At 36.3% G+C, this 26,264-nt stretch overlaps 1 protein-coding gene across 1 annotated transcript in view; it reads right to left on the bottom strand.

Annotated features, from left to right (window-relative positions):
* Positions 1 to 26,264, bottom strand: part of LOC105213891 (homeobox protein homothorax) — a 249,552-nt gene that overhangs the window by 205,540 nt on the left and 17,748 nt on the right. Inside the window, exons 2-3 of the mRNA XM_011186990.3 lie at positions 22,092 to 22,372; positions 12,836 to 12,977 (exon numbers count right to left, since the gene is read on the bottom strand). Coding sequence (XP_011185292.1) covers positions 12,836 to 12,977; positions 22,092 to 22,372 — 423 coding nt within the window. The remainder of the gene's footprint in view (positions 1 to 12,835; positions 12,978 to 22,091; positions 22,373 to 26,264) is intronic.

Below are 26,264 nucleotides of genomic sequence, written 5' to 3'. Positions count from 1 at the left end.
ACTGTTGAGATTCAAATTATCTTTGACTGCTGCTGTTAATGCTGCAAGAGGCGCATAGCGTGCTACTGACTTATGTAACTGTTGTTGAATGCAACACACTAACAAACTTATCAATAATTGTTTAAATATGGTAATGGAGACTGCTTACTTTCTACTCTTGTAGACACACAAAAACAAATAGGACTTTTTCAAATTTGTCAAATAAAAAGAGCACATAAAATTTCTGGGTGAATGTACGTTAAGTAGCTAAGTGCACTTGTTTGTTGTTGCTGTTGTTTGTATGCAAAGCGCTTATGAAGCAGTGCAAGCAAGAGTGATAAGTTATATTTGAAATGAAATGAAGAAAGGTGCCTTTTGTCTTTTCTTGCATTTTTGTTTAATTACGCATTCACACACACACTCACACATCCGGTCTCGGCACTGAAACTTACTCACTTAGGTGAGAGCAGTAGCTAATCCCTGTGCTTGCCTGCCAACTTAGATAGCTGTGCACGACACAAGTGTGTGTTTGTGTGTCACAAAGTTGAATGTAAATGTGTGTATATTTATTGTTGAGAAATTAATTAGGTAAAATCAGTGAAAGACGGCCGAAATCCATGTCATAAAATGATATGAAAAGTAATCATAAAGAATGAAGGCTGATAAGCAAGTTGTATATATACATATATGTATGTATGTATATGGCAGTGACGCGGTTATAGTTTCGTGAATTTAAAAAATCTGAATTTTACATTTTTAAATAAAATTAAATTTTAATAAAAAAAAATCACTTTTTCTTATTAAATTTTATTAAATAAAATTGATAGTTTTTTTATTTTTTTTTTATTATTTAAATATCTAAATTATATAAAATAAATTTTCAAATAATTTTTTTTCGCAACATTTTTAATAAAAATAAATATTCTAACTCTAGCAACATCTATTCACGCTACTGCTCTATGCCACATTTCAACTTTATGACAGCAGAGTTGAGTAGCTTTCAGTTGTACTACAATAGTACTCCCACAATTCCAACCGACTTCTTTTGCTGCTTGAAACTTTATGACGGAGTCGGTAGTCAAGACAAATAAATAAAAACACTGTACATATGTCTGCACATTGGCGTTGTAAAATTATATTTAGCAAATGTTGGAAGCAACAAATAAATTAAAGTTTATTGGCCACAATTTGCTTGATACTTTTTTTTATTCTCCAGTTTTCATTTCATTTCATTTTCAGTACAATTTATTTTAGTGTTGCCGTAGCAATTTCCATTGAGCGCTTTTATATGCCAGCGTTGCTATTAAGCGTTTATCACGTGAGAAATTAAAATCATTTTAATGCCGGCAGATTCGTCGGAACAAAAAGTGCATATATACATACATATACAGTGGGATTACGGAAATTTAATGACGGCCGCATTTTTATTACGTTTTTCCAAATTAGTGCAATATAGTAGGGAAATAACATTTCATAAAATTTTAAAAACCGCTAATGCATTTGCGCCATTGTAGCCGGTGAGCAGAGTGTGCGGAGCGGTGCGAAGTGCGCAGGTGAGTGCAGAATATTGCGCTCGATTCACTCGGTTATGAGGTGTTGCTGATATTAAAGGCTATTAACTGTTATTGCCTGATTCATATTTGCAATTGTTATTGTAAAACTTTGGACTACTGTTTGTTTTTGTCATAAATGTTGTGCAATTGATTTTACAATGGCGCGTGTGCGGGCATTAAGATAATTAAAAGTTGTAGTGATTTCAATACAATGTTTAAGGGAATCGAATTTATGCCGTTATTTTAAAGTTGATAGTGCGAAAAATTTTTTTTAAATTATTATTTGAAAACTCTCATAACTTATATTTGACGAAAATATACTAATTTTTAGAATTTCCTGTTCCTCCACGTATTGCCGCAATATGTTGCTTAAACAATGTTTCAAAGTAGCTGCACATACAAATGATGTATGTGAAGTAATAAAATATTTAATTATAAAAACAACAATAACACAAAATCACCAAAAAATTGATTTACAGCACAAGCGCGCGTTTGTTAATGACAACATCACAACAACAATAGAAGCAGCTAAACGGTAGCATCAACAAATGTGCGCGCAATTAAATCGCAAGCATTCAACTAAATCATTTTCGCGTGGTACAACAACCACAGTGTCAATGCCACTGTTGTGATCATAAATTTTAATGTTGATGCCAGCAATGTAAATGTTGCCGCAACAAGTGTTTGTCACGCGATGGCAAAGAAATGATGTTGCTAGCAACATTGTTGTATGTATACAAATTGAAAATTGTTAAAACCTTATTCCCTTCTTTTGCTTTTATCACAAATTTCCCGCACTTTCAGCACATTTTGCCTTGCAGCTTTTAGTGTTGAATTCATAAACAAAAACATCAATCAAACAACGATTGGAAATGTAAACAAATTTTCCTACAAAATATATCGGCTGAAAATCCAACAGAGAGTAGTACAAAGTTGTGGCCAGATGCAGTGAGTGGAATACAAAATATGTTCTTGCAACAAAAAAGTCGAAAGATGAGGCGGAGAGTGTTATAATGCTGCCGGTTTCTTTAGTAAGCATGAAGTTAGAAACCGAATTAATGATTCACAAGCAAAGTCCAAATCATGTTGCATTGCAAATGTACTGCAGACCTGCTTGTAGGCACAAAGTGTTAATAAAAACTCTCATTTTAATGTTAAGTTTTTTTTATTTTTTGTACATGAGCGTACACATCAATCAGCAGCGTTTCGTGATCACTACGTCAGACATCTGTGTACGCGCTACTAAACTTAGAATGTTTTTATACGCCGCTACAGCTGTGAACCATGTACCATATAGTATGAATACTGCTGAATGTTTCTAAGGAAAATTTCAATCAATTTACCGCATACCAAGTGTTCGGCTAAACTTAGTACCCGTGTACCTTTATACGCATATTATCGGCGTGTGATTATAAACACTGATATTTATGGTCTAATATACAAACATGCATATTTATACACTAGGGGATAGCCAGCCAAATACATATTTAGATTCATTCATTTGCGAGTTCAATTTTCGGTTATCGAAATTGTAAAATTAGAATTCTTATTTGAATAATAAGTTTTACGAAATAATTGAGAAAAAGTATTTGTAAAATGTTTATATGAAATCTTCAATTTTTTAACTATTTGTGAAAGGCAATAAAATTGATAGCATATTTCTGCGGATATTTTTAATTTTCTATTTATTTTTTGTCTATTTTTCTTTCTTTTCAGCTTATTTTTAGTTTTCCATTAAAATCAAGAAATTACTTTCCCACAAACAACAAGAAAAAAGTCCACGTTTAGGCGTTAAAAAATATATATTTTCCAATGACGTCTGTCTCGCGCCTGACGTGTAAGTGACAAGCCAAGCGGCATTGTTAAACAAATAGCTAAATATCTGTATGTATGTACAATCTATGTGTATTGTATGTGCGTTGGGATATTGGGATGCCAGTGTGCTTTTGTGATTTGCTTGATTTACGAGCGAGCGAATTTCCGCGCCACTCACAGCGCGAAGCTCAACGATCGTCAGCGAACGAACGTATGGCGTGCGTGCGTGGGCGGGCATTTGATGAGGATGAATTTCGAGAATAATGCAGCGGTGGCCGGCCAAAGCTGTTAAGTGGCAACAATTTAAATTTAAATAAAAATATACAGCAAACAACAACAAGTACAAATATAAATATAAATAAGTATGAGGTCAAACTAATACACAGAGAAATCGATCTTTGAAATGTATTATGGCACACGTGCACGCACAAATATGAATTTTCGTGAAATAAGCATTTGTTGACGCATGTAGACAATTACAACAAAAGTAAGGTAAATAATATTCTTTTTGTTGTTGCAGCAACAATTACAGACGCTGGCATGTCAATGACCACACTTGGACTAAACAACTTTGCGCTGCATAATTGTGAATGTAAACATCGACGAAAAATGTTGCCGACCGCCCTCGTTGTGCATGCCCCTTAGACTAATGCGCTGTTGTGGCGCTTGTGACATGCATAACGCACCAGTTATTTGCTCGAAAAATGAAATGGAAAAAATTCGATTTACATTTTCAATATAAGTTTCTAAACACACACACACATAGTAGCACTCATTCAACACCTTCAAACGCGCGCGCTGTATTGTTGCAACATACCGCAGCCAGCAAACTAGCCAGGCAGTCATCCAGTCAGCTCACACGTCATGTATTGCAAGGCAACAAATGGATATAATAACAACATTTAAAAGGCGCCAAGTGGTTTTATAAACAAATATATTGAAATGAAAAGTTAACAATAGCAAGCAAGCGCGTTTGTTAAGTCTAGGAAGAAGTTAACCAGCGCGTTGAGTTCTTTTGGCTGTGTGGCAACCAACTGTCTGTCTGTCGAGCTGTCTGTCATTCAGCACAGTGCTGAATATGTTTGTATGTTTGTATTGTGGAACAATTTTCCTGCTGCTCATGCACTACTTAGGCAACATTCAATATATGAATGTGCGGTATTGCATATTTGGAAAAAATAATAATTTTTTTGTAAACAAAACGCTGGTGGCCAGTTGTAAGGAGATCATCCTAATCAGTTAGCGGTTGGAAGCTGGCGTCTATCGATGTCTAACGTCTGGCATTCATTTTTACTACACGGTCATTATGTGTGGCAAGCGCGGTACAGGGGGTGGTGCGAAAGCGCCACGTAGAATGACGTTATGACGTATATATATTTAAAATAAACATTTTAGTTGGCTGCAAAAGCTGTGGAATGAGTGTGGCAGCGTGGAATAAACAATAAAGGCTGCTTTCGGGGGCAGATGCTTGTTTATTTGATAGAAAATTTAATCAATTGAATTGTGGAAAATTTAAAAATAATAATGAATTTGAAAGCAGAAAAGTCTATAAGCAATTTTATTGTGTTGCAAGCATATATTTGTTACAATAAAAGTAGCAATCTGTGTGTGGCACTACCAGAAAATGCGTTTAAATTATATGTTATATATTTTTACATAACAACAGTTACGACTGCGCAATAGCATTATAGTGGAGTGTAAAAGGACAAGCAGGATGCGCATTTTGTGTTGCTGATTATGTCTGCCTTTACAAATTTTAAAGGTACAGGAATCCCAGCAGTAGACAACTAACTGCTGTTACAGTTGGAAGTGAATTTCTTCCCTACCTCCGAAACCATTGTTCACGTAATCGAAAACCGCTTACAGCCACACCAGGGGTTGACGAAAGGATACTACTAAGCAATCTATGCTGCCATTACCATCTTGAAGGCACACATTTGATATTTTTTTTAATTCGAACGCATTATTGTATTTTAAATTCTTGCTTCTATATACATACATATAAAGGTATGAATGAATATTTGTGGCACGAAGGATATAGCCGCGTTCACGTTGATAAAAAGAGGGTAAGGGCAAATTAAAAAGGTACCCCACATCTTTTTTTAACGAATGGAACTAAAGGCAGCAATGAAAAGGAGCATATGAGTATAATTGAAGAAGCGGGAATATTTCTTTATAACAAAAAAATAAAAATCAAACACAAATGAAACAAAGCAGATTAAAATGCACAAAACTTGTACACAAATGCCATTTCACCACACATCCATATAATTGTGTATGTGTTTGATGTTGTTTAGAGCGCAAAAGGTATACGCCACCATATGAAGGCACAAAATGAGCAATATGCGCATGCGCAACATACACATTCCAAACAATAGTGCTGCAAGGAGACAAAAATTGTATGCGTTAATGCCCTTTTTTAAATGCCTGCCTGTATGTTTGTGTGTTACGAATTCACTTTTTTGTAAAACAAAAAATATGTTTTTTCTCTGGAAAGCAATGCGATTTCATTTTGAAACAATGGAAAACCCAAAGGTAGTGCGTGTACCTTTTCTCAGACTTCTTTCTACTTGTGTGCCTTTTCTACTTTACTGATTACAGCATTTTTGTTGTAGCCAGAACCTGTATGAGGCGTATATACACTGGTGAGGCGGCAGGTAAATTGAAAGAAAGGTCGTTACGCCGTTAAGGAATCATAGATGAAATTAACGAAACTAGTAATTTTGAGCAATTCCCGAGAAAAATACCGAAACGCACATAGCTGAGAAAAGGCAAATATGTGGTATGTATGTTAGTATGGGTGTATATAATCGGTAAGAACACCCAAACCAAATTTGTGAATCACAAAACATCTATAATTTTCGTAAAACGCAAAGTAAAAGAAAGCAAGTAATGAGAAATGCTCTTAGATGCGTAGTTAGATAAAGGTGTGTGTAGATAATGCTCGTAGGTATGTTGTGGAGATTTCGGTTTGCTTTGACAGCTGAATTTTATTATATGGGGCAGCAAAAGATTTAATAAAACGCATGGCGATTAGCATTAAAATATAAGAAACCCTATATACTGTAACAACATTGTGGCAAGAACAAGCGAAAGCACCTAAGCAACGTGTGCAGCGAACGCATAACTGTCACGAATGTGGCGATGTATTTTCAATGTTTTTTTTCTTTTTTTTTACTTTTTTCGTTTTAATGTCATTGCCGTTGTGGCTGTGGCGACAATTATGTCAACACTTTTGGCTATTAAATTGCCAACACACACTTGCTACACATTGCTCACTTGCCACACACATATGTACTGGTATATTTTTCAACTCTTCTTCTTTGTGTAATTTCTTGCTCAGCTGTTTAGGTGGGTGAGCGTAATAAAAATGTCTACCTACATGTAATTTATTTGTTTATAATTAGCAGTGTCTAAAATCGGCTACACGCAGTTAAATATACACCAACAAATGTATGATGAGAGTGTGGCACTTGCCACACAACGGCATATGTGCATGTGTATGTAGGTGTTGCAACTAACTGCCGCTTTGCGGCCGTTGTAATTTATTTGCTTGCATGCTGTGCTCAATTAACCGATTGATTTACGCGATTAATTATTTAATTAAATAATTGTGATTTTTGCAGCAAACAACTAAATTAAGCGCTAACAAAATTTATGGCGTGGGGAAAGTATGTTGGTAGAAATAAATAAATACTAAATATATTAATAACTTTTTTATGTTTAATTGGAAAGTTGTGTTTATATACATATATATTTGAATATATAAAAGCCTTCTTGAATTGATGTGGCACTGCATATTCGCCATTACACTCCTCCTTCGCATATATTGCAGTTCCTTAATTAATTTCGCTTGTTGCCAATATTAATGATGTTGCTGACTAAATGATGCATACATAATTTCTTGTATGCAAGCACTTTTTTCCACAAAACTGTTGACCAAAATTAAAAACTCAACAAGCAAACTCATCAACATCAAATTTTGCAGTCGCAAAAAAATATAAAAATAAAAATTAATAATTACATTTCATACAACACAACACAACGCTGTTTATTGCAAATCAGCAACAGCAACAAATATTGACAACACCAACACCGACCAGAATCTAGAATCTGAGAAATTCATGTTTTCATGCTGCTGATGATGCGTTAAAACAGAATCACAATATTGTACATAACCACATATGTTAAATGAGCAGGAAGAAGAGGCAGACTAGGAAGCAGCACTCACAACGCAGACAGAACGTTGTCAGGGCAAGCAGACAATCAGCGAACAACATTGGAATAAGCCAAACACAGTTAGTAGTATGAAAAACAGCCGTCAGTGCCATCATCATCGTCAACATACATATACAACAACAACAACAACAGCGACAGCCAACTAAAGCCAACAAACTAACAACCATGCTATTTACCCGTACTTCATTAATCATTATGCCAAATGCCAAAAATTCAAAAACGAAAAGCAAAAACAACAATATTACAATAATCATCTGAAACTGAAAGAGCGATGTTCACTTATGAATTCTTTGCGTTTTCAGTCGGTTGAGGAGGTTGGCGGTTGTGCGCTGAGTCAATCGCAACACAACCCAGCGAACAAAAATTAATTGTTTACTGAGGATGCTGTGCGAAAATATATTTTTCAGAAAGACTACTTTTTTAATTAAAACTGTGCTTTGAATGAGAGCTAATAAAATTATCACATGGAAGATATTTCATTCTTACTCAATTGACTTAAACAAATTTAATAAAATATTAAAGAAATTAATATTAAATAAGAAAGAAATTTGTTGACTGGCTTGTGTGACTCTGGCCCTGACGTTCGTATTTCATTTCATTTCAGCTGGCATGTGAGTTCTTAAAGATTTATACATATGTGCTTAAGTATGTGCATATTTTCCGAAATAAAATCAATTTCTCTGTGCGTTATGAATAATTTTAAAAATGAATATTTATTGGATTTTTTTCAACGCGATATTATAGGAGTAAAGGTTGAAAATGATTACGGATTTGCTCAGTTTATTTTTTTTAAATAAAAAAATATATACATATGTCGTAATATTTTGATACTAATTTTTTCTTAAATATTTTTTGATCAAATGTTAAAAGAAAACTTTAAAAATATTAGACTTCAAAAAAGATCATATAAAATTACTCAAATTTAACAATTTTAATGCAGCTTAAAATCATATTTCCACCTCCTTTCTCTCTCCCCAACCCATTCAATACTCAAGACCCGCCAACTATCAACATGCTTTTACCACGCTCTATGCGCCTATCTCCAGCAATCTGTCTGCCAGTTAATACGCCTATTTGCCACAATACAAACGCCGCAGTCTGTTGAGTGTTGCGCGCCTCACACTCACTTACTCACACGCGCAATCGCTGAGCCTGAAAAATTTTTCACACCAAACAACCATTTTACCCCCACTTCTAAGAAATGCGGCACTTATACACACACACATACACGATTAAACCAAAACAAAAATCATTGCATTAAAAGCAAGAAATAGAAAAAAAGGTAAAAAAGAAATCTCAAAAAAAGAGAAAAAATATTTAAGTTTTGAGAGAAAAGCACATATATCAAGCATTCGATACACATCGCATGCAACATCGCTCACTAGCGCGACAGCAAAGTTTAACCTCTGCGCTCGCTGCCTACAAATTTTTCAGGTTTTTTTTTTGTTGTTGCTTCTTCTTCTTTCACACTTAAATAAAATATATGAGTTTCGAAAATAAACGCTAACAGAAGTCAGCTGCGGCAACTAAATTAGAAACATCAAGAGCGGCAATAACAACAACAATTGCACTTTGAAACAAAAAAGCCAAAAGCTGAAAGCAAAGCAAAATTGTTGAGTGGCAAAAAAAAACAACAAATACATAGCGCGTAAAGCGAAATTTAGAAAATGCAACACGATTAACAACAACAACTGTGTAAGCAAGTGTTGTTGTGTCGGCGTTATTTTTGGCAAACATAAATAAAGCGCAAAGAGAACTTTGTAGATTTGAATTTGTTGTTTTTTCTTGTTGCAATAGTGTCATTTGCTTGTGGTAGCAACACAACAGTTTGCACCAAAGATGCGGCAAGCATTGATGAAGACAACTATTCGGCTGACAATCATGACGTTGTTTGACATACAAACACACACATGTTGTTGTGGCGCGCTTTTGAATGATGATCGACATGATAAACATGTTGATGAAGTTGCCGCTGCCACAGGCTGACTGCTGGCTGTCGCAATGTAAACATCAGCCACGGCAGTCAGACTGTTTGCGTTTATATTTATTTTCAAATTCAAATTCTCGCTACTTATTACACATTTCGAGTTATTTTTACGCGAAGCACTAAGTGTGGCACTAAGCAGTTGTTGCGAATTAATTTGTGGCAGTGCGTGTGTTCGTGTGCGTCTGTGAAATGCGCACAAATTAGTATATGAAAAATTATGCTACTAAATCTGTGTGGTAAGGTTTATGTGCGGAATTAAGATTTTGCAATTGAGCGAATGTTGCATGCGGCAAGTTGCCGATGTAAGTGTGGGGAAATGAAAAAATGAACATATTTGCGCGTACATAAAAATCTTAAGCAGCACATATATTTCAATGCTGCTGCACTTGTGTGCTATATTTTGTTGGAAACAAATTACATTTTTTTAAATTTTTTATTGTTTTTTCAAAAATATTTTAATAAAAATTCAAAAATCTTATTTTTGAACCCTTAAAAACATATTATTTTCTACTTTTAAAAATCTGGCAACTCTTCTAGAAGCAAATAAAATAAATTTGTCTCAAAAATTATGCTTGCAACGTATAACATTGGCTCCGCAACATCTTCAACTCGCGCAACAAAGCCATCAAAAAAGCGCACAAATGAGCCATAAATAAAAACATTATTTTTCTGATTATTATTTCAATGCACTGACATGTCATATTTCGCATATTGAACGATTTTTTTTTTCAGAATTTCAAAGTTGCATTTTTTGTTTTTGCTGCGGCATGAACTTCCTTTTGTGGCTGCTGCAGAGTTGTCTGCCACTTTTAACTTTTTGAATTTTTGTCGCAGCAGAACACATGTGTTTTAATATGTATATACGCATGCTATGCGTATGTATGTATGTGGTATGCAACCGCAGCACGCAAAGAAGGGCAGCAGACAGACAGCAATCATAATGTGATGAGGTGCCTGCGTTGATGGTGTTTTTAATGTGATCTCGCACCAAGCGCGCTGACGCCGATGCCGATCATGCTGCTGATATATGCTTTTCGCATTGTTTTTGTACGTTTTTCATTTCATGATTGCACACACTTGAAGAGTGTCGGCATGTGCGTCAAGCGCGAGAAAGAGGTGCGCAGGGTGGATCAACTACATACACATACATTAGTTAGTTGGGATATTGTTGAAAAAAGCAAAAACAAAAACAGTAACACCGAAATAATGTGCGCGCATAGCTTGCGCTTAGTGAATGGGAGGTCGATTTGCGTTCGACAGACAGTCAGTCATTGCGATGGTTCATCATAATCGTAATCATCATCAGTCGCAACTAAACTTCTGCATTTAACCAGCAGAAGGGTAGCAGCCCCATTATGAGCAACGGCAACTTCAACACCATCATAAACTCGTTCACCACATTCGCCCGCCCGCATATTGTGTGGGCATAATTTTAATGTTAAACCATCGTAAATTATTCAAATGTCAGTGTGGCAGGCAGCACACAACAGCGTTTTTATGAAGTCACCAATATCTTGCACACTAGTGCCAAGCGCATATGTATGTACATATGTTGGAATGTTGCAAGCATACTTGTTCACTACTGCGCGTTGCCAAAGGAAGTGCCTAAGTGTTGTAGAGTTGAAGTAGTGATTTTTTGCTTTAATTTGTCTGTTTTTGCTTCTTGTTTGTGCAGCAGTCTCCCAAAAACAACTCGGGATTTATTTGCGTCACCTCCAGCTGCTGCTGCTGCTGCCGCTGCTGCTGGTGCGTAGTAAAAGGAAGTGGCAACTTGTGTTTTCAATTTTCGTCGACTTTGTATTTCCTTTCGTTGTGCTTGTTTCACATTCATAATTATTTTTAATTCTTTTTAATTTTTGTTATTGTCGTTTTTTATATTTCTGTGTTCAATTAGTGGGCATTACCACCACAGGCAGCAAGGCGTTGCTGACACGCAGACTATGTGTCACTGCATGTCAATGTATGTCACTTTCTGCTGCAACCCAGCATTCCAGCATTCAGTCAACCAACTCAGCACACTCACCCACCCGCCTGCTTGCCACACATATTTGTCACATCTGTTTGTGCTCAACATTTACATTTTGGCTTTCCATTGAAATAATATTTTTATTGTGCATCTTTAGCATTTAATTTCAACGCCACGGATGTGCCCAACAACAACAATAACAACTAAACTAAAAACCAAACAACCAAAAATTAAATTAAGTATCCCCTACTTGATGAGTACATACACATGTGGGCATAAGCGTTGTTTGTCCGTTCTCGTCTGTCAATTTCACAGTTTTAACTCAAGTAGCTCGGTGGATTTGGCAAAATCATTGAAATCATAAGGCGTCTGCGCCACAACTCAGCTTGATTTGGACTTTGTTGTATTAACGCTGCTTATGAAAAATTGTTGCTGCCCTCACTATCTACTATTGTAGCTGTTGTTGTTTTTATTTAATTATTCTACCCCCAAGTAATCTGATCGTTTAACAGTTTTGTATGCGCTCTCTCAAGTGCGCGTGTGTGCCACATGTGTTGGATTTTAGAAAAATAATCTCCAATTACCAGTCAAGTGGATCCGTTGCTGACTGTAGTTGGCGTGGCAGTCAGTTTGTCAGTTGGGAAAGCAACGAAATGCGGCGCATATAATCCATCATGCAGTTATTTAAAAAAGATTTATTCCTAAGTGAAGTTGCGGGTATTTACTATATGAAAGGGCAACGAAATCGAGAACTTTTCTCGTGGAAAAGTGAAATGAAATATCACGCGGCTCTTAAGTGGGAATTACAACGAAGAAAGTATGCTTGGTATGTGGCACATATGTTTCGGTTCAATTTCGGATTGATAAACCACATTTTCGGCAAAGCCATGAATCCAAAATGTGGAATGGATTATGAAATGAGATTCTTTGAATTCTAGAAGTTAAATAATGACTTATTTAAATGTTTTGCATTGTGTCAAACAAAGGCTGAAAGTGTCTCCAAAATTGGGAATTTTTGCCTCACATATAGAAAAAGAAGGAAACACAAAAATCATGAAATTATTGAAAGAGGGCGAAAGTGTTTGAAAGATCTTAAATTTATTGGCTTTAAGATACCCAAATATGTTAATGAAATCACTCAATATTGGCTATCGTATAAAAATATTCACAATTTAAAACCCAAAAAACTGCTTTCCATTATTTCTTTCCGATTTTTTATATACTTTATCTAGTTTAGTATTTATTTTACCTGATATCTAACTTAAAAATTCTTAGAATCACATATCTATCCCTTACCTGTTTGCTGAACATTGCTATATCTTCATTGAATGATTCTGACGAACAGACGTCACCACCTTGCACGCCGGGTTCCCGGGGCGTACATGTGGCCAGTTCACATTTTTCAAATATTAGCGCCAAGAGCGGGAATAGTGGATGTCTGCAAAGAAAAAAATCAAAAAATAATAACTCATTAGTATATGCAAGAATAAAATGGATAAACTATATATTCGATAAAACAAAATATATATTTTTATACTCCAATAAAATCTAAATGAATAGCAACACACTTGAAGCGCATTTGTTTATACTAATTACCGCAGAGTAATGAAAAGACTGCGCACTAAAAGTGTGGCCACCAACGCCTATCAAAAGCCATTAACGGTGTGGCAAAAATAAGCAGCCACGAGTCTACATAGCACGAGTCTACATAGCAACCATACCATGGTTGCAAGTTTATTGCTCAATGCACCGAGTATTAGTCGAATTAGCATGAGTTGAGCTGCAAAAGAGTTGCCACAAATACTAAGTAATGCATTTTAATTAGAGCATGCATTGAGCGACGCATCAGTGGCAGCCATTTTTAGCTGAAATGCCAAAGCCAGTAGAGGGCTTCAGGAACTTTTGGAAAGTCGAAGCTGTAGCAGTGCGCTTATTAACTCAACGACAAGTGTGTGGTGTGTGAACTGTGTTGTTAGTAGGTGTGTTGTGTGGCATGCAACCGCTGGATACACACTGCAAAGTCATTTAGGGGTGGCGGCATATTCACCTAGAGCAGAAATCTAAAGTGATTTGATGGCAGATCCATAGCCGGGTTGTCGATGCGTTGACGCAAGAAGTTGAGGGGCACATGATTTTATATGTTGCACGCTATGGTGGCATCAATAAATGCGTATAAATAATGAGCTGCATTGGCGTTGGTGCGTAACATGTCTTTACTTGAAGGCAGTTGCAGATATTGCAAGTGCAGACATTAGTTGTATATATATGTATATAGAAATATTTTTAAAATTCTCATAAAGAAAGAGAAATTTAAGGTGACACATAATTTTTAAAGCTTCAATCTAAGTTTTTTTTTGTATTTTTCTTCACAGAACACCTTCATATCGGTGTAAACATTGTTGCATTACTATAATTGAGTGCAACATGTTGCTGACCTTAAAACCGTTTGTCTCAGAATTAATGGTTAAATTGTTTTAAATTGTTTTATAGCGTCAACGTTGCCATACACCACATAAATTACGTTACACTACAGAAAGAGCAACAGCAACAACAACAACAATTATTGTTTTTTACAGATCTCTAGCAGCGGTGAGCGGGCGATGCGGTGGCATACGAGAGAGCAACTTAATACTACGGCAGTTGGCAGCGCCAAAAACTTGCATAAATGGTAATAATTTATTGAAATCAACAAGTATGTGACAGCAACAGCGCTAAAAAGGAGGATCATTGCTGCACGAAAACGTAATAAATCTCAGAGCGCTCAAAACACTGCTATACATAAACACCGCTGTGGCAATGTTGCCGCCCGAGCAAGCGCAAGCAGTCTGGCAACTTGTAGGCAGCACTCGTCGGGTGACGTGTGTTCAAATTGTTGTTGTTATCAAAATGTATTAATAAAATAGCTGCTCGGCATTCTTTACAATTGTTGTTGCATTTACTTATTTTCGTCTGACCGCCTTTTCAACGCCTTAATGAAACGCTGCGTCAAGTGACTTAATCAAAATTGACAGCTGCTGTCACAAAATTTGCAAATTTCAACGTACTACATAGCTATGACGGTAATAATGTGCATACAACAACAATGTGATAAGAAAGGAGCAAATTTTTGTGAACTGTCAGTAGCAATGAATCAGCTGCTTGCTATTGACCTGCTGAGAAGTAGAGAGAGAGCGCGAGAGAGCACCCACAAATGTGTCACAATGACATTACTTGCTGTCAAGAAGTGACAAGCGCACAAACAGGCGTGTTGATAACTTTGACCAATATCTGTCAAAAAGCAAAATATATTTACGGCTATCTACAATTTGTATACATTTTTTATTCTACGTTATTTATGATTATTATTTTTTTGTTTGCTTTCGTTGTGTATCTCGTGAGACTCGCTTTCAGCTGAGTGCTTTCGACTTGTCACACTGGCAATTTGTGCGTGTCAACACTGAACTTCAATAAAAGCAGTAGCCGCAGCAGACAAAACTGGACTCAGCAACATTTATTTTGTGGGACTATAGAGCCTGTTTTCTGCCGCTGCTGCTGCTGCGGCTGACTCTGCCGCTTCGCCGTAATGACAAATTGTTTTTCATGTGCAACTCGACGTTTATCTGCGAATGTGTGTGTGTGCATGTGTTCGTTTGTTTTGCCGGCTATATTTGTTGCTGCGCTACAGTCACATGATAAATGGTTTATTTGGGTGTCTGCGAGTGCACACATATGAATGCTACTAAAATTTTTAAATTTATTATTATTACGGTTTTGAGCTTCACATTCATGACACTTTATTAATAAACGCATAAAGAGATACTCATAGCAAATGTTTAGCTACATGTTGCGGCAACTTAATTTCATGACAATCTATAAAAAATATTATCACATTTATTCGTAACAAATTTTATGTGCTGCTACAGATAAATTAAATGTTTAGCTAAATGTTGCGGCAACATACTTTTTGTATATGGTGTGCTTTCGTATGCAAATCAACGTAGCAGTTGGCGGCTCAACGCGCATTTATTTTGTATAACTTTTAACAAATAAAAATTTATTAGGCGAAAACAGCTGCCTTTGACGCACAGCCGGTTTCTGCTGACCTCCCTATATTTGGCTTACTAACCAACTGCTCGCTGCTCTTTTTCTTACACCTTTAACATTGCTGCAACACATGCTCAGCACACATATGATACATATACTCGTATATACAAACATTATATCCTTCTTGTTTGTGTATGTTGTTTTGTATATCCTTTGCTCACAGCAAATTTCAATAATCCATGCGCAAACAGTTAAAGAATAGCATTCCTCACCGCCGAAAAAATTCACTTTCTGCCCTAAAATTGATCATGGTCTTTTGTATTTTTGGATAATGACTTGAAATGGTCAGCTACATGTGTTATCTTGGGTTACTTTAGTTGAAAAAAAATTTTTTTTTTTATTTTTAGTTCCCTTTGCTCCGCTACGAATTGATGGATTATGTATGGTCATTTGCGTTGAAAATGTGCCTGCCGCTGTGTCTGACAATGCGGCTGTTATTCAAATGTGTATATGTATGTATGCGTCTGCTTAAAGGTGTATTTTTGTGCGGGAACTGAGTTGGTTTAATGCCTTGTTTAGAATCCAGTTGGTTTCTATAGTAAATTTTCCGTTTTCTATACAAAACACAAATAATTTTATTTTTCAAAAGTACAGTAATGTTAAAAAAAATTCGTTTAAGATCATATTTTGTAAATATTTATTATGAAGACTACCTCTAGAGTTTTTATATTTTGCATTCAAATTTAAAAAAAAATATATATCAAAACATTTTTATTGATAGTTTTAAAAGTGCTAAAATATATTTAATCAAAAATATTTTTTTTTAAGTACATCTATTATTTCTTTATTTTATCCTGCCTGACGATTGCACATTTTCTTTTGATTTGATCGAATAAATAAGCGCAGACAATTTGACGTCTCGAAAGAGAAAAAACAAAAACGGCAGTTCAACCTAAGCCTGAACTAAAATACAGCAGTTGTCTTCACGCTTCTGCAAGCAAATTGCACCTGAACTTAGGGTACTACATGAGCACGCAACAACAAAGACACGAATCTAGCGAGCATAATGGCTTTTTACTTAAATTCTTTTTCGGTCAGCAAAATGCCCGACTTTTTCCTCCTGCACTTCCGCACTTACTTAACAAGTTAGTTAGTGGCAGGGAGAAAACAATTAATAAAACGGTATAAATGACGCCTAAATGCAGTACCTAATTTTTTCACAAATATATATGTATATATATTTTTTTGTTCTGCAACACTACCTTGCCACATTTTTTTCACCCTCGATGTGTCCACTACAAAGCAAACACTATAATTTTTCAATTAGAATTTCAAATGGTTGCTGTCACTCCCCACCACTTTGGCCAGCGCTCAGTCATTTGCTCGTTTATTTGACATTTAATTGAATAATTTTCTTCGGAATGACGAGCGACAAGCGAGCAGTAGTAAAATTTTTTTTTACATATATATTTTTTTTATAACCATTTCTCAATGCTGTCTACTTTATTAGAATTGAATGAGTAGAGAATGAAAAAAAAAACAAGTAAAGAAACGCTTTTGGGGCGTTTGATATGCCTGCACTTAAGGCACTTTAACACATTGCAAGCTGTTGTTATTGTTGGATTGCATGCTCTGTCGAGCAGCAGCTATAACAAGAACAAACATACATATTTATTATTTACGTATATATGTATGTATGTATAGAGAACAGACAGTGCATTAGCGTTTTGTGCTTATATCCTTTTTTCGAAATGTCCTTTCATTGTTGCTTCGTATCTTTGAGATAGCTGCTAACTTTGGTGTTGCCAATAAAAATGACGACTCATGCACGCTTACAGATGTGCGATGACAAGCCAAAAAAAAAACCTAAACTGAAACTCACGCATACAGCTGAGTGGCACGCACACACACACACCCACAAACACATATTTAAGGTGAGTGTGGTTTCTTACATTTTAACCGTTTTTATGGCGGCTCAACGCAACCGGCCACTTTTGTGCAAGTCATAAAAGTGCTGCGGCCAGTTGGTTGGCAACACCGGCCATTCAGGTTGTTTACTTTTATGATAGGCACTAACACGCATTTATCAGTCGGACTCGCTTTTAGCTGTTGTATGCAACCTGTCCATGCTGCCGTTGCTTATGTGGCACGTATGTATGTAGGTAAGCGACCATGCGCTCTCGGACATTTGAGTGCGCTTACAAGTTGTTAGCAAACACTTGAGCAAAGGTGTTAAGTTCTTAATAAAAATGTGCGCATTTACTGCTGTTGTGGCTGCTGCGCTGCCGCTACAATAAATTTGTTCTTAATGTTGCAGCTGTTGTTGTTGTTACACAACTCCTACTCATCTTTGAGTTCTGCTGTTGTTCTCGTTTTAATTTCATTTTTTTATTATTGTTGTCTTCTGTCCATATATAAGTGTTGTCGTACAAGACACTTGATTTCATAATTACCCTTTGTGTGTGTATAAAACACTTTAGTGCATTCACTCAATCGACGGGTGATTATGATGCCAAAAACTTTGAAAGGTAAGCATGTGCTAAAGTGTTTTCCAATACATATCTCGTTTGAGTTTGACTAAAATGCATGTTTTTTGTTTTTGTTTATTATTTATTTTATTGTGTCTGTGCCTCATTTCGCATTGCCCTTTAGTAGGTGTGAATTGCGCATAAGTGCAATGTTTTATTCACCGCTTCGGGGATGCAATCAAAGGGAAGGAAGCTGGGGTGTTCCCTAAACAGGTGCAACGAATTTCGCACCTATATGCTAATTGTTACTAATATGTGAAATTAGCAAGTTTGGTGGCTCATTGACGCCGAAAAGTGTGCACGTGTTGCGGTAAAACTATAAAGTTGGCTGGTGAAAATGTTGTAAATCAAATTGGAGTAATTTGTTGTTGCAATTTATGAGTACAATATATAAAACTGAACGAAAAATTTTCAATTTAGGTTGCTTTGATCATGTATAAAAGCATGAATTTGAGCGCGAATGGAAATAAATGTTAATGTAAAAGCTACAGCTTTTTTATCAAAAATAAGCTTTTATATCAACGCTTAGTTAGCTTAGTGATTTGAAAAAATGGATTATCAAGTGAAAGCTTTTTTCAAAAAACTAAAAGCTCTTTTTCAAAATAGTGAAAGCTCTTTTTGAAAAGTGAAAGCTCGTTTTATAAACACTCAATTCATGCATTTTAAAATTTTATATCAAAAATATTAAAGAAAAGAAGAGAAAATAGTATCCTTTCAGGTAAAATTTGTTTTTGAAAACGAGTATCCTTTCAGGTAAAATTTGTTTTTGAAATCGAGTTATTTCTATCAAATTGCACAAGCAATAAGACATTTTTTTTGTCGTTTTCTTTTAAAACTATTTCCTTGTCATTTCATTATGTATAAATTAGTAATTTATGCATTTAAATTCGCTTAAGCATTGCATTCATATACAGGCGCCTACGCTAATACCATTAAAAGGTGATTTCCCTCTTTTTCTTCACATTACGTCAGGTCAGTAATTAACACCACTATTGCTACTATCAACAACTGCTCAACAGCTGGGTGACTCACGCACTCACTCTACACATTAATTAGTAATCCACAACAGCTTATGACGGATACAAATTGTATATTTGATAAGCAAAAGTTGGAAAACGACAATCATGCGAGTGCTGGGCTTGTGAATGGCAAAAAAAAATATACATATATTGAGTTATATATAATATTTTTTCTACTTTTTATTGATCAGCGCACAAACCGACTGTTGATCATTTTTGCAAAAGCAATGACCGACCGGCCAGACAATGCGACAAGTGACGCGCGTATTTATGTTGCTGTCAAAAAGATGACATATTACAATATGACAACTTGTCACAAAAACAGACAGGCGTGCAATGTGGCAGCGCGTGTAGTTGTATAGATTTGTTGTAGTAGTCGGCGCATTGCGTGGCAGAATGCTGAGAACGCAACCGATGCTTGATTGAAGTATGCAAGCAATACAAATTAACACTCAATTAATGGTGAGTGTGGCTGGTGGAGTGAAAGAGATAGCGAATGAAAGCGAAGAAGCACTGAAGTGACCAGCAGAAACAACAGTTGATTAATAAAAAGCATTAAATGCAAATATACCTGCTATACATAAGGAAATATGCGCAGCTGATTGAAATTTACAAAAGCGCAGCAGCAGCAAATTGCCACAAAAAGTAGTCATATTTTGCATGATTGACTAGATGTTGCCGGTCAACATTGCCTACCTACTGCATGCAAATGCTTAATCGAATATTTGCATATAATATGCTTTGCTCTGGCGTTCGTTAGCCTTATTGCATTCATTCATAAATTCATAAATGTTGCAAATTGCAAGTTATTACTCACGACGATGCAACAGGAAGATATAACAGGCGCGTATGAATACAGTTTGTTTTTTTTTCCTCTGGGTACAACATGTGCAAATATTTGCGCCTATTAAATAAAAGCAGCTATTTACCAGACAATAAAGGAAGCAAAAACGAGCTGCGAGTGCTCATTTGAATCGCAGCAGAAGAGAACGGTCAACCAAATTGCCAACCGGCAATATTGTGTTGTCATGAATGAAGGCATTTAAATAAGAAAGCGTACGCTGCAATTGAACTCGGCAGTGTGGTGCGCGCCGGAAAGTGTAGTGGCCTGTCCAAATATGGAGCTTTTGAGAAAGAAAACACACAGACGCCCAACGCTGCGCTTGTTGCATGTAGCGCGTGCACCCATTAAATGGTGGTCAACAGGCAAACAGATACTCATATATATACATATATGCAACATATATCTATGTTTGTATGTATTTCAACACGCATATGCGCCGCTAAGCCGCCAAGTCGCACTGCTACGCAATGTTGCAATGCATGTGGCAACACAACGCATACACGCAACGCATCAGGCACATGCAAGCAACATGCAACGGCTGCTTCAACAGTTTTGTTGCTAAGCTACCGCTACCGTTGAGGCTGGCTGCTGACTGCTGGCATGGCTTGTGTGTCCCCATTTTATGACCGCCGAAGTGTGCTGCGTGTGTTTGTTGTTTGTTGGGGTACGCTGTGCGTTCATGTATGCCTGTGCAAGCTTGTCGTGTTAGTGCTCAGCTTTTGCGATAACGTCAACAATGCGGAATGTTGCAAGCAATGCTGCGGAGATAGTGCGCGCACTACTTGCTGCCGCTGCTGCTGCCGAACGGACAGACAGACTGTTGGTCATGGCCATAAGGATTAAGTTTGTGGCAGTCAAGAGCCATGGTCACTTTATCTCCGCAAACTGAAATTCACATGCAGCTTGCTGCTAGGCCAGCGCGTACATTGAAGAAGTTTACAGCTTTAATGAGTGGTTAGTTATTTTTATGGTAGTCGCTAAACGGAAATCAGTTCTGCGTCGCAAGCGTGTGTGTGTGCAATGTGCACAAAAAAGCAGCAATCAAGTAACAACACAAATGGATTGGTAAACGGTAAACTAATCGCTGCATAACTGAATGCAAAATGCTAATATCTCCGACTCTACGCACTCAAGTATGGTCGTACGTCGCTTGCGAGGCAGCGAAATGCAGGCGAGTGGTAAATATATATTCACTATATATGTATATTATACTTCATTATTTTCAGTTATTATATACTTACACGCAATGTGCAAATTAAATTTGTGTAATTGTGCGCATTTACACCTGAGGCAAACAGATGTAATAAAGTGATGTTGCAAGTTTGCGAACTGCCGCGAAATATCATATCACATAAAAGTGGAGCAAAGCGCGCTCAAATTGTCGATCAGCGTATTTCTTAATAACTTCCGCAAGTTTTTTTTATCATTCTAATTACAATTAATTGCATTTTTTCTCATTCGTATCTCTAAAAGACCCGCTTAACCACAGCTGTTCGCTCTAAAATCAACAAATTAACACTTGCCACTTTGCAGGTATGCTTCTCTAAGCGCTCATAAAAAATAAATGCTAACACAATAACAACAATTTAGTTGACTGCTCAACTAAGCAACTAACCCCTAATAAATTTGGCTTTTAATCAGCGCCAAAGTAGGACACGCTCGAGCGTACAATTTCACTAACCCCTAATTTAACAATTTACACTCGAATAACGCCCTCAAACCTGAAGAAAACAAAAAACCGATATAAAAAATGCACCACGCATGCTCAAAGAATATGAAGGTGAGTGAAATGAGAAATTTGCAAGTTTTTTTTGTTTTTGTTTTTGTTGGGCTTTCGAATTTCTATATCTGTATGGCGGAACATCAAAGTTGCCAGAATTTGCTCAGAAATGGTAAAGCTAATAAAAAAGGAAAAATAACTAAATATTTCACCGAAAAAATAAAAGAATAAGTAAGGAAGCAACATTTTTAGTGGCAGTAACAGTGAAAGAAATAGCTAAAAGCGCTCGAGCGTCTAAGTAAGTGTTATTGAATGTTTTCTTGGAGCAAGAAGAAGTTGCCGAACATATTTTTCTTTACTTTGTATTAAACTATTTTGGAAAAAAATATTAAATTTGTTTTTAAATAACTGTACTTACTCATAGATCGCATCCTTATCACGTTTATGTACTTCGGGTATTGCGCCCATTAAGTGATTAGCAACCGGTGATACATGACTAGGTGTACCATGACCACCAGCGCCAGTGTGGTAGCCATGCATGCCAACTGTTGCCGCCGCCGCAGCAGCGTGTGTCATGTGCGGTGAATGATGCGTGGGTAGGCCTTGTAATCCGGGCGGCCGATGTCCGACATGTGGATCGTACATGGCAGCTGCTGCAGCACCCGAGTCCATACCATAGCCATGCAGGCCATCGTCATACTGTTAAATTGAAATGAAAATAAAAGAGGAGATGATTAGTAATTTATAAAAATAATTTATAAAATATATGGCAAATAAATTTGTCTTCAATTATATATTAAAAATAATTAATTAGTAGCTCAAAATATGTTCCAAGTGCAGTTGCTTTTGTGTATGCTTTCTATGGAGTCATGGCATTATTTGGTCAATTTCTCGTAGTAATGTTTACATTTTTTAATTAAAATATATTTATTTTTTTGTTAATTTCTGCTTTTAGGTTATTAACACGACAAAATCGGAAAAGTAATTATTTCATGAATTCGCTTTATTTGATTTGTATCCAGTTTAGCATACAAAATATAATTGTTGTTGTTTTTATTATTATTCTACTTACAGCAGTTTTTGGCTGCGTCATTGTTAGCGTTAAAATTGCTGTTAATTAAAATTAATTGCAAAATAATCTCAGCAATTTTAATTGGCAGTCAGCTATAAGCCCAAAGTCATGATTATAACGTGCAATAAGTTTTTGTAGCATCTCAAAGTCGAACTCAGCGACGAACTGCAAGCTAAACGCTTTGTTGCGCAATGTCCGCGCATATACAGCGCAGTGATTTACGCTGCAGGGGGGCGTGAAAGTCAAAACAAGTTGTCAGCTATAATTTAATTTTTTTCTCCTTCGATGCATGCAAAATTAGATGTTTTGATGAATTACAGGTTTCAAATGTGAAATGGCATTCGTGAAGTTTATTATTATACCGCTTTTGATATATAAAATTTTAAGCGGATAAAATAATATATTTATATTTATTCCTTTACTTATATATATATATAGACATACATATATATATGTATAATATTTTATTTGATTTTATCTGCAGGCTATATTGTCATAAAATAGTTTGATAAATATTTTATGGCACATTTAATAGCTCAATAATGTCAAGCGCAGAGCCTCATTAACACCATTGACGCATATATAATACATATATTTACACTTTCATATATATGTATGTATGTATGATAGTTACTGTGTCGCGTTGAAGCTATTAAATAGTCGTAAATCACTTGGACTTACTGCGTAACAAAAAAATGTGGCAGAAATCTTACTAGCTTACGATACAGACTGGCAGAATTACGCTTTAAAGTAGAATGTAAAGATTTTTTTTTCAAATAAAAATGTTAAAAATGGGCTTAAATGAGTATTTGTGTGTATATGTATAGAACAACACTTGTTAACTGATTTTGAAATTTGCCTTCAATTTTAATTTTTTAGCAGCAAAAAAAAACTAAAACAAAAACAAAACAATATGCAAAATTATTTCGAAAACTTTTTCCCACCATTTGAGCTTACATATATATTTATTGCCATGTAAAATTATTACCCAAAAAGTCGCTTTCATTACGCGAGTGTATTGACATTGTTGCAATCTGCTTGTTACTGTTCACTTTTATTGCGCTGCTGTTGCTGTTGCCGCTGACAACAACTTCAACGCTTGACCTTGTAAATCTCACTTCAAACAGCAAAGTTAGCAATATTTTTTGCGCTTCTTTATAGAAAAAAACAATCACTCGAAAAACGCCAACACACGGCAGGAATAAAGATGAACTTGGCAAAACAAAAGAAAATCGAGAAAAAAACAACATTAAAACAACAACAACAACAAATACACTTGGCCATTGCACGCATTTTGCATACGAAATTGACGCCTTGAACGCCACGCAACGCTATGGAGTTATTGTTATTGCTGCTTTTGCTGTTGTGAAGTAACAACAATGTATAAGTATGACTCCAATGTGGAAATGTGACGCGCCACAACAAACACGAAAAATGAAATAATGAAATTATATCGCCTTTTCAAGATCTGTAGTGTTAAAACTTTTGTAAGACATTAAAAAATTTAACGCCACGCTCACCTGACAAGCGAGCGCACGCTCACACATATACATAAACCTATAAAAAATACAACTACAAGCTAGCAAGCGCCTCAAGTTTCATTATATCATATACAACAATACGGTTTACATATATTGAGACGGGTGGGTGGTTGTTTGGCGGAGGCTGGGTGAGGTGCGGGGCGTTAAACAGTGCATTCAACAAGTTTTCCACTTGAAGCTACTTGCCTTTTTTACGACAAATTCTTGACTTCTCCCTTCGCCGCCATCGTCTCCGGCTACCTTTTGCTGATTTTTGTCAAAATATAAAGCAAACGCTGGGGACGAGACTTGTGAAACGTCAAAGATTTTTATCACATTTCTCTTTGACACTCCAAACAAACACACACACATACACGTATGTGTAAGCTAACTGATTGCGGTGTATTTCACACTGCATATTTTATGCTCGCATTGTTGTTGCATGTTGCTTAAATTTTTTATGCCGCAACAACAACGTTTTAATAAGCGACAATTGAATGAGAGACGTAAATGTACTGTGGGAAGCAGCGCTCACTGTGCGCTGCGCTTATCGGAGGCTCAAAATCGCGCGCAGCAAGGCTGGCCTGGCAGTCAGGTTGACTGAAATGAGCAATTGACAGTTGGTGTAAATGTCAAGTTGTACAAGCAGGCCAGTCGGCAGGGGTGTGAGGATGTTGTTGTTGTTGTTGCATGTGTACAGTGTGAGGATGCTGCGACAGCAGGAATCCGTTCGACGACACGAACGTGGCGAACAAGTGTATGGCATGATTATCAGCGGCTTTCTCATCAGGCTCATCAGCGACAGCAACGACGACAACGACTGACAGAGCCATCAGACATCAGCCACCAGCCCAAAACACATAAAATGAGGTTAAATGATTGTGTCTTGTGCGTTTTGTTATCGAGGGAGGGCAAATGAGTTGATGAAGTGGCAGATAAGCGACGAGCGTGGAGACTAACTAGCTTTCTGCTGTTGTTGTTGGAGTGGCAATATGAAAAAAAAAATTAAGTGTGCGAATTCTTAGATATTTTTTCAAGGATTGTGAATGGTTGAGTGACTTAAGCTAGGTTTGAAATTGATGGCAGGACACAAGAAAATATGTGATTAATTATAAAAAAAAAACTAAAAAATGTAGTTTTTGAGACTTGATAGTGCTCATTTAAGGTATTGAATATCGAAAATTAATAAAAAATATATAATGAAATAAATGTTTAATTTACAAAAAATTTGTAGACTATTTTTAACACATTTGTTGTACTAAAAAATATTTATTTTAAAAATAAAACACACAAAAACTGTAAATCTAGAGACGCAGTGCTTCTATGAATAGAAACTATTATCAAAAGAAATTCTCAAAACTAAACTAAATAAATCAGAAGAAACAATAGAGCGCAAAGCGAAGCAGCCAGACAACACCTGCGCGCGCACACACAGCGAACTTGAGGCACGCAAGCCTTGATAAAAAGCAGACAAAACAAAAGCCACTCTCAACAAAGAGGCACAAAGGGGTTGCCACAAACACACACACAACTGCAAAAGCTTGAGATCAAACTTGTGTGCGTTTGCGCCTGCGCGCCAAAGTAGCGCAAAGGCAAAAACAAAAAAACCAGCAAAAACTGGGAAACAACAAGTAGTCATATATGATATATACATATATGTATTTACTTTACTACACAATTTACTGCTATTGTTGTTTAAGCATCGGGTTTGAGAAATAAGCGCAAATGTCCTCCAATGTGCCACAAATACACAACGGCACACCCACATAAGCGATTTGCGCGTTTAGCTTTGTGGTAAGGAAGGCATGTGCGCATGTATGTATGTATGTCGCAGCAATTGACAGTCGCCCGCAGGCCGGTCTCAGCAAGCGCGTCCAGTAGGCCAGCCAGCCAACGAGCTAGTTGAGTTGCAAGTCCACATAGTTAACATTGCTGTTTTTGTTATTGTACTTCGCTGCTTGATTTTTGTGGGTTAAAGTGTTTTTTGTTGATTTGTCGT

Source organism: Zeugodacus cucurbitae, chromosome 2, assembly GCF_028554725.1.
Source record: "Zeugodacus cucurbitae isolate PBARC_wt_2022May chromosome 2, idZeuCucr1.2, whole genome shotgun sequence".
NCBI lineage: Eukaryota > Metazoa > Arthropoda > Insecta > Diptera > Tephritidae > Zeugodacus > Zeugodacus cucurbitae.
The sequence above is the reverse complement of the archived record's forward strand: the minus strand, read 5'-3'. Positions and strand labels throughout refer to the sequence as shown.